Source organism: Procambarus clarkii, chromosome 40 (genome assembly GCF_040958095.1).
Source record: "Procambarus clarkii isolate CNS0578487 chromosome 40, FALCON_Pclarkii_2.0, whole genome shotgun sequence".
Classification (NCBI taxonomy): domain Eukaryota; kingdom Metazoa; phylum Arthropoda; class Malacostraca; order Decapoda; family Cambaridae; genus Procambarus; species Procambarus clarkii.
In genome coordinates, this window is record NC_091189.1 from 21,260,869 (window position 1) to 21,270,240 (window position 9,372).

The following is a 9,372-nucleotide window of genomic DNA, read 5'->3' on the forward strand; positions in this document are numbered from 1 at the left end:
ACCGAGGATGCAGCGGGCATTTCCCCTCTGGATCGCGACACTGAGGCGCTGAAAGAGAAAACTTGCTGCTCTAGGGTCTCTTGTGGTGTCAATGAGCTTGGAACCAAGATCCTTAAGAAACCTTCTTGCACTCTCACCCCATGGGCCTAGGGTCTCAGACCCTATTGGAACGAAGTTGTACCTTTGATCTAATTGCCTGTACTTGACTGACTTTTGTTTTTCTCTGTGTGTCGCTGCGGCTCCTGCCGTACCGGCAGAGAGGGTGATGTATGTCGTTGCCAGGGTGGATACGCAAGTATAGTCCCATGCTAACTGCCTGCCACCCTTCCACGGACGCAGTGTGATTCCGTCTGGTCGGCCGGCAAAGCTAACAGAGTCACGGTTCAGTAGGTTGCGGGGCTCTCTCTCCGCTGGACACTGAGCAGAGGCAAGGCTTCTTTTAATGATGTCGTTGACTTCGTCGTGTCTAGTGTGCCAACCACCCGATTTTCCACAGTGCAGGCCATGCAATCCATATTCGTCAGCATCTGCCTCGCCGAAAATACACCTGTGAACAGTGTGGATACGGGCAGCAAGGCGGAGAGCGACTGCAATACGGAGCTCCTGCGGATCAAGACGTGTGCCTGTCGCAGACATAGGGACTGCTAGAAGGAAGTCCCCTGCATGGGGAGCCTGCACAGCTGTGAGGCGTGCACGATCACTGGGGGTTGTTGCTGCCTCCAGCAAAGCTGTGGCTTCTTTGTCTACAATGGGGCTGTCCCAACTGGATTGTTTCTTGGCTTTCGGCATGGCTGGTCTGAGTGCTGGGTCTGTCATGGCACCCCATTTCGTGTCGCATTCCGTGTAGTGGGGGTCCTGTATCCCCGCTACATCACTCAGGGTGTCAGGTAGAATTTCCTTAACCAGGTCATCTGATGCTGAGGAGGAAGACAGGAAGGCTGGGACAGCAATTTGGGTGGCGGTGCGGACACCCAAGCCACCGAGCCTGACAGGAAGAGTGGCTTGTTTCCACTGGCATTCGTTGAGGGAGAGGTTAACAACTTTTTCCAGCATGGTCTTCAGTAGGAGGTCATACTCGTCAAGCTTTGGGTTGTTGTAAGATGGGGCGCACCTCAGAAAGTAGGTTAGCCTCGGAAGGGATAGGCATTTGGTGAGGAGATAAAAAGCATCCTGGGCATCGATGTCACCTATTCTGTCTTCCATCCTCCTAAGGTCTGCGATTTTCTTGTCGAGGATCTCCTCAATGGCGTTAGACCCGAGGGGGCTCCAAGGAGGGTGCTGTTCTCGGCCCTAATGACATGGGCTCCAGGCAAGGCAGACCTTATTCTAGCTACGATGTCTGGGTTGGAGGAGACTACTTCACACTTGGAAGGGTTCAGGACGAGACCCAGGCTTACTTCTTGCTCCCTTATTTTCCTGATATCTGACAAGAGGTGGTCTACGGTGCCAGCTATAGTGCCATCATCCAAAAACCAGATGTTGAACTCGCTGGACAAGCTTTCGGTGATTTCTTTTAAGACTAAGCAGAAAAGAAGGGGAGCAAGAGGATCACCTTGCTGAACACCTTCACATGATCTGATTTCATGTTCACCAAAGAGCAGTTTTGACTCACCACTGTAGCAGGATAGTATGAACGGGTAGAGGGGCCGGTAGGGGATATATATATATATATATATATATATATATATATATATATATATATATATATATATATATATATATATATATATATATATATATATATATATATATTTACAAAATAATTGTATTTAAAGTTATATTTGCATCTATAGGAAAGACAAGGTACACGAGGGATGATAATTCTTTTATTTTTATTTTATTTTAAAGAGTAAAGAATGCGGGGGCTTCTTGTGTTCATTTAATACGTCGCATTTTGTACGGAATCAACGAGTCCGTTAATAATGCGATGCACTAGTACATATAAAGCCCAGTAATACTGAAGTTTTCAACCCATCGCCCCCCTTGACAACTTAGGAGGGTTGTATGGGTTCGTACGTTTGTGGTTAGACACAATAGCTACATCATGTGCGACCATCCTAAGTGCAGGCGATGAGTCACAATAACGTGGCTAAAGTATGTTGACCAGACCACACTCTAGAAGGTGAAGGGACGACGACGTTTCTTTCCGTCCTGGACCATTCTCAAGTCGATTGTGATGAGTCACAATCGACTTGAGAATGGTCCAGGTCGGACCGAAACGTCCTCGTCCCTTTACCTTCTAGTGTGTGGTCTGGTCAACAAACCATCCTAAGTGTTCGAGGGACAAGAACTTCAAGCTCAACATGTCACAAGTCTCAGGAACCTGCACACCAGTTCACTGACAGTTAAGAGGCGGACCCAAAGAGCCGAAGCTCAACCCCCGCAAGCACAACTAGGTGAGTACAATGGATGTCAGACAACATGGGGTGTACCACCCATAGGGGGTAATACACCCATGGACGCCCCACTTACCTACACATTTCTGTAATTACAAATTTCATTTGGAAATAATCGTCAGTGACCTGCAGTCACATGCCTCTTACCCTCGTCGATGCCACTGGAGAGCGACCACAGGTAAATTCAGGTAAATAATTTGGTTTGACCTCGCTTTTGTACGAGGTCAAACCGACACCTAAAAGCAACACAACTCATGGATGAAAAGTCCTTCACTAACGTGACCAGAAATGAACATCTTCGCCTGTGAGGATGGTGTTTACCTGAATTTACCTGAGGGTCATCTCTAGTGGTCTCGCCAGGGTCAGAAAAACTCTTGCCTGTCAGAGGTCCTCCGTTGTTCTTGTGGGAACTGAACAATTGGCTGCCTCAGTCTGCTGAGTGGCTGCCTCAGTCTCCTGAGTGGCTGCCTCAGTCTGCTGAGTGGCTGCCTCAGTCTGCTGAGTGGCTGCCTCAGTCTCCTCAGTGGCTGCCTCAGTCTCCTCAGTGGCTGCCTCAGTCTCCTGAGTGGCTGCCTCAGTCTCCTGAGTGGCTGCCTCAGTCTCCTCAGTGGCTGCCTCAGTCTCCTCAGTGGCTGCCTCAGTCTCCTCAGTGGCTGCCTCAGTCTCCTCAGTGGCTGCTTCAGCCTCCTGAGTGGCTGCAAACCTATCCTTGCCTAGTTAAGCCTACTGAACCTTGGGCCAGATTCACGAAGCAGTTACGCAGGCACTTACGACCCTTTTCTCAATCTTTGGCGGCTTTGTTTACAATTATTATACAGTTAATGAGCTCCGAAGCACCAGGAGGCTGTTTATAACAATAACAACAGTTGATTGGGAAGTTTTCACGCTAGTAAACTGTTTAATAAATGTAACCAAAGGCGTCAAAGATTGAAGAAAGATGTACACGTTCGTAAGTACTTGCGTAACTGCTTCGTGAATCAGGCCCCTTGTATATTCTAGTCAAGCTTATCCTTGCCAAGTCTTGTCTAGTATAGCTTAGCCGTCTCCTGTCTCATGGCGTAATTGTCTATATCAATAATTTCTCAACTTTTCCAAGAGGTTTCATCTGCTTTCCCCAGGAGTTTCAACAACATTAAATAGGTACTTCGGAGTTAATCAACTGTTGTGGGATGCCTGCCGACTGTCAGTCGTTGGCCTAGGGCGGGGGAACTACATCTGATGCCTCTGTTCACCTAGGCTTGAAATTATGTCTATTTTGGTCGTTGGCTTTCCAGACTGGAAGAGTTGTATTCTCGTCTTGTTCGGAAGGTGGGACTTTGGAGTTGAATCCTGTCTCTTCAAGAACACTTAGGTGAGTACACACTCACGGTCAACACTCCCCGCAAATACACAACCCACACACACAACACACGCGCGTGCACACAACACACGCGCGTGCACACAACACACACACACACACAGCTCATTCGCTAACAGCTCCTTCTGCTGTTAACGGCTCCAGCCTCCGGCAGGAACTCACCGAGGCCAAACTCAGTTTTTACTTGGATCACACATGAGTGAGTGTGTGTACTCACCTAGTTGCATTCACTTAGATGTGCTTGCTTCTTGAAGCCTCAATTAGTCCTCCTGTCTTAATCCATCTCATAACTTTGGCGTCGTCAGCAAACATTGAGAGGAATGAGTCCAAACCCTCTGGAAGATCATTCACGTATATCAGAAACAGGATAGGTCCAAGTACAGAGCCCTGTGGGACTCTACTGGTGACTTCACACCAATCTGAGGTCTCACCCCTCACTGTAACTCTCTGCTTCCTATTGCGTAGGTATTCCCTTATCCACTGGAGCACCTTACGAGTTATTTCTGCCCGTTTCTCCAATTTATGCACAAGCTTCTTATGGGGTACTGTGCAAAGGATTTCCGACAGTCCAGGAAAGTGCAGTCCGCCCAACCTTTTCTTTCTTGCTTAATCTTTGTCACCTGATCGTAGAATTCTATTAAACCTGTGAGGCAAGATTTACCCTCCCTGAACCCATGTTGGTGGTTTGTCACAAAGTCCCTTCTCTCCAGATGTGTTACCAGGTTTTTTCTCACGATCTTCTCCATCACCTTGCATGGTATACAAGTCAAGGACACTGGCCTGTAGTTCAGTGCCTCTTGTCTGTCACCCTTTTGTATACTGTGACTATATTAGCCGTCTTCCTTATCTCTGGTAGGTCTCCCATCTCCAGTGACCTACTATACACTATGGAGAGTGGCAAGGAAAGTGCCTCTGCACACTCTTTCAATGCCCATGGTGAGATTCCAGCCGGACCAACAGCCCTTCTTACATCCAGATCCAACAAATGCCTCTTAATCTCACCTCTGGTAATTTCGAACCCTTCCAAGGCCGCCTGGTTTACTGTCACCTCTTCAAGGGCAAGGACTTCACCTCGTTCCTTTGTAAAGACCTATTGGAATCTTTTGTCGAGTTCTTCACACAACTCTTTGTCATTCTCTGTGTATCTGTTCTCACCCGTTTTAGGTTTCATCACCTGTTCTTTCACCATTTTTCTCCTGATGTAACTGTGAAGTACCTTTGGTTCGGTCTTAGCTTTATTTGCTATATCATTTTCACTTTATCTCTGTTTCTCGCCTCACAGTAACATACTCATTCCTGGTTCTCTGGTATCTCTCTCTCTCTGCTTTCTGGTGTTCTGTTATTTCAGAAGTTCCTTCACGCCCTTTGGTTCAGTTCCTTTGCTTCCATACATGCCCTATTAAACCACGGATGTGTGTGTGTGCGTGTATTCACCTAGTTGTGCTGTCTTCTGTTACTTAGGTACTCCCTTATCCAATGGATTACCTTCCCTGTCACTCCTGCCTGCAACTCCAGCTTTTGCCCTAGTCTCTTGTGTGGTACTGTGTCAAAGGCTTTTCGGCAATCCAAAAATATGTAGTCTGCCCACCCTTCCCTTTCTTGTCTAATTTTTGTTGCCTGATCGTAGAATTCAATTAATCCTGTGAGGCATGACTTGCCATCCCTGAACCCATGTTGGTGTTGTGTTACAAAGTTCCTTCTGTCTAGATGTTCCACTAGCTTTTTCCGTACAATCTTCTCCATCAGCTTGCATGGTATGCAGGTTAGGGACACTGGCCTGTAGTTCAGTGCCTCCTGTCTATCTCCTTTCTTGTATATCGGGACGACGTTTGCCGTCTTCCAAATGTTTGGACGTTCACCTGTGTGCGTGTGTGTGTGTGTGTGTGTGTGTGTGTGTGTGTGTGTGTGTGTGTGTGTGTGTGTGTGTGTGTGTGTGTGTTCACCTAGTTGTGCTTGCAGGGGTTGAGCTCAACTCTTTCGGCCCTCCAGGAAGCAGCCCGTAACAGCTGTCTAACTCCCAGGTACCCATTTACTGCTAGGTAAGAGGGGCATGAGGGTGAAAGAAACAGCCTATTTTGTTCCTGCCATCAGCCGGGATCGAACCCGGACCCTAGAACTACGAATCCAGAGCGCTGTTCACTCAGCCGTCAGGCCCCCTTCGTCAGGTGTGTGTGTGTGTGTGTGTTGTTAGTGTTCATCTCTATATATTTTTATGTAGATGTACAGCTACATTTCTCTGTCTCTCTCTCTCTCTCTCTCTCTCTCTCTCTCTCTCTCTCTCTCTCTCTCTCTCTCTCTCTCTCTCTCCCTCTCTCCCTCTCTCCCTCTCTCCCTCTCCCCCTCTCTCTCTCTCTCTCTCTCTCTCTCTCTCTCTCTCTCTCTCTCTCTCTCTCTCTCTCTCTCTCTCTCCCTCCAGCCCGTTCCATCGCCCCCCCTTACCACAACAACAGATTCAGACCCCACCACCTTAATCCCCTATTTTTTATTAAATCCTTCAACCACCATGCATCCTCCCCTCCCTCCCTCCGTCTCTCACGCACTCCCTCTCCCCCCTTCACAATCACCCTCCCCCCTCTCCCCTTCTCTCTCCCTCTCTCTCCTCTTACCCGGTGCCTCCCTTTCCAGAATCTCCCTTACTATCGATCCCAGAGGTTCGACACCATAAGGTCCAGAGTCATTTGTTTCAATTAGATAGTTCGCCCTTCGCTCCCCCTTTGCCTAGGTCAATTGTGTTTTTTCAGACATCCAAAGTCACCAGCCAATGAGTAGAGAGGAGCGGCCAGTTAGGTTTTGGTGGGGGGATGGGAGGACTGGTAGGTGGGTAGGTGGGTAGGTGGGTAGGTGGGTAGGTGGAGTGATGGGTCGAGTGATGAGTGGGTGGATGACAGACGGGTGAGTTAATGATGAATCGTTTATTGATTTACATATGATCAGATGCTAGCAGTGGTAGTGATTGGTGTGGGTGTGGGAGTGTAGTGTGGGTGTGTGGTGTGGGTGTGTAGTGTGGGTGTGTGGTGTGTAGTGTGGGTGTGTAGTGTGGGTGTGTGGTGTGGGTGTGTAGTGTGGGTGTGTGGTGTGGGTGTGTGGTGTGGGTGTGTAGTGTGGGTGTGTAGTGTGGGTGTGTGGTGTGTAGTGTGGGTGTGTAGTGTGGGTGTGTGGTGTGGGTGTGTGGTGTGGGTGTGTGGTGTGGGTGTGTGGTGTGGGTGTGGGGTGTAGCCACCTAGCTGTGCTTGCTGCGAGGGGTTGACCTCTGGCTCTTTGGGCCCGCCTCTTAACTGTCAATCAACGGATATTTTTTGTTCACACACACACGGATGTAATTTCAAGTGTAGATATGATAGAGCCCAGTAGGCTCGGGAACCTGTACACCAGTTGATTGACGGTTGAGAGGCAGGACCAAAGAGCCAGAGCTCAACCCCCGCAAACACAACTAGTTGAGTATAACTAGATGAATACACACACACACAGGAAGCAGCCCGTAGCAGCTGACTAACTCCCAGGTACCTATTTACTGCTAGGTAACAGGAGCATCAGGGTGAAAGAAAATTTGCCCATTGTTCCTCGCCGGGGCCAGGAATCGAACACGGGCCAATGGATTACGAGCCCCGCGCGCTGTCCACTCAGCTACCAGCGCCCTGTGTGTGTGTGTGTGTGTGTGTGTGTGTGTGTGTGTGTGTGTGTGTGTGTGTGTGTGTGTGTGTGTGTGTGTGTGTGTGTGGTGTGTGTGTGTGTGTGTGGTGTGTGTGTGTGTGAGGAAACAATGAACACGCACACAAACCTCCCCTCTCTCTCTCAGTAACCAGCACCAGTAATCACCAACAGGTAACCACACACTGATAATCACCACCAGGTAACCACACACTGATAATCACCACCAGGTAACCACACACTGATAATCACCACCAGGTAACCACACACACTGATAATCACCACCAGGTAACCACACACACTGATAATCACCACCAGGTAACCACACACACTGATAATCACCACCAGGTAACCACACACACTGATAATCACCAACAGGTAACCACACACTGATAATCACCACCAGGTAACCACACACACAGATAATCACCACCAGGTAACCACACACACTGATAATCACCACCAGGTAACCACACACACAGATAATCACCACCAGGTAACCACACACTGATAATCACCACCAGGTAACCACACACACTGATAATCACCACCAGGTAACCACACACTGATAATCACCACCAGGTAACCACACACACTGATAATCACCACCAGGTAACCACACACACTGATAATCACCACCAGGTAACCACACACTGATAATCACCACCAGGTAACCACACACACTGATAATCACCACCAGGTAACCACACACACTGATAATCACCACCAGGTAACCACACACACTGATAATCACCACCAGGTAACCACACACTGATAATCACCACCAGGTAACCACACACACTGATAATCACCACCAGGTAACCACACACACTGATAATCACCACCAGGTAACCACACACACTGATAATCACCACCAGGTAACCACACACACTGATAATCACCACCAGGTAACCACACACTGATAATCACCACCAGGTAACCACACACACACTGATAATCACCACCAGGTAACCACACACACTGATAATCACCACCAGGTAACCACACACACAGATAATCACCAGCAGGTAACCACACACACAGATAATCACCACCAGGTAACCACACACTGATAATCACCACCAGGTAACCACACACACTGATAATCACCAGCAGGTAACCACACACACTGATAATCACCAGCAGGTAACCACACACACAGATAATCACCACCAGGTAACCACACACTGATAATCACCACCAGGTAACCACACACACTGATAATCACCAACAGGTAACCACACACACACTGATAATCACCAACAGGTAAACACCAATTACTTCCAAACAAAAATTAAAAGTTTTCAGAACTCGTCAACTGACATTCATTATGGAAACTAAATCCGCTTATTAAAATGCTCCCATTCTTATATTAATTAACTTAACTGATAAAAAAAAAGAGTCGTGGTGATTAAGAGCTCATAACTGTATCGACTCCCTCGGACCTCAACGACTGCACATTATATATATATATATATATATATATATATATATATATATATATATATATATATATATATATATATATATATATATATATATATATATATATATATGTCGTACCTAGTAGCCAGAACGCACTTCTCAGCCTACTATGCATGGCCCGATTTGCCTAATAAGCCAAGTTTTCCTGAAGTAATATATTTTCTCTAATTTTTTTCTTATGAAATGATAAAGCTACCCATTTCATTCTATATGAGGTCAATTTTTTTTTATTGGAGTTAAAATTAACGTAGATATATGACCGAACCTAACCAACCCTACCTAACCTAACCTAACCTATCTTTATAGGTTAGGTTAAGTTAGGTAGCCAAAAAGTTAGGTTAGGTAAGGTTAGGTAGGTTAGGTAGTCGAAAAACATATAATTCATGAAAACTTGGCTTATTAGGCAAATCGGGCCTTGTATAGTAGGCTGAGAAGTGCGTTCTGGCTACTAGGTACGACATATATATATATATATATATTATATAT

At 47.0% G+C, this 9,372-nt stretch overlaps 1 protein-coding gene across 1 annotated transcript; it reads right to left on the minus strand.

Moving 5' to 3' along the window:
* Positions 1-2,777: 2,777 nt before the first annotated feature.
* On the minus strand, positions 2,778-4,942 carry LOC123748751 (large ribosomal subunit protein bL17-like). The gene is made up of 2 exons (XM_045730895.2): positions 4,909-4,942; positions 2,778-3,091 (listed from the first exon to the last, which is right to left on the minus strand). The coding sequence occupies exons 1-2, from the start codon at positions 4,940-4,942 to the stop codon at positions 2,778-2,780; spliced, it is 348 nt and encodes a 115-aa protein (XP_045586851.2).
* Between the last annotated feature and the right edge of the window lie 4,430 nt (positions 4,943-9,372).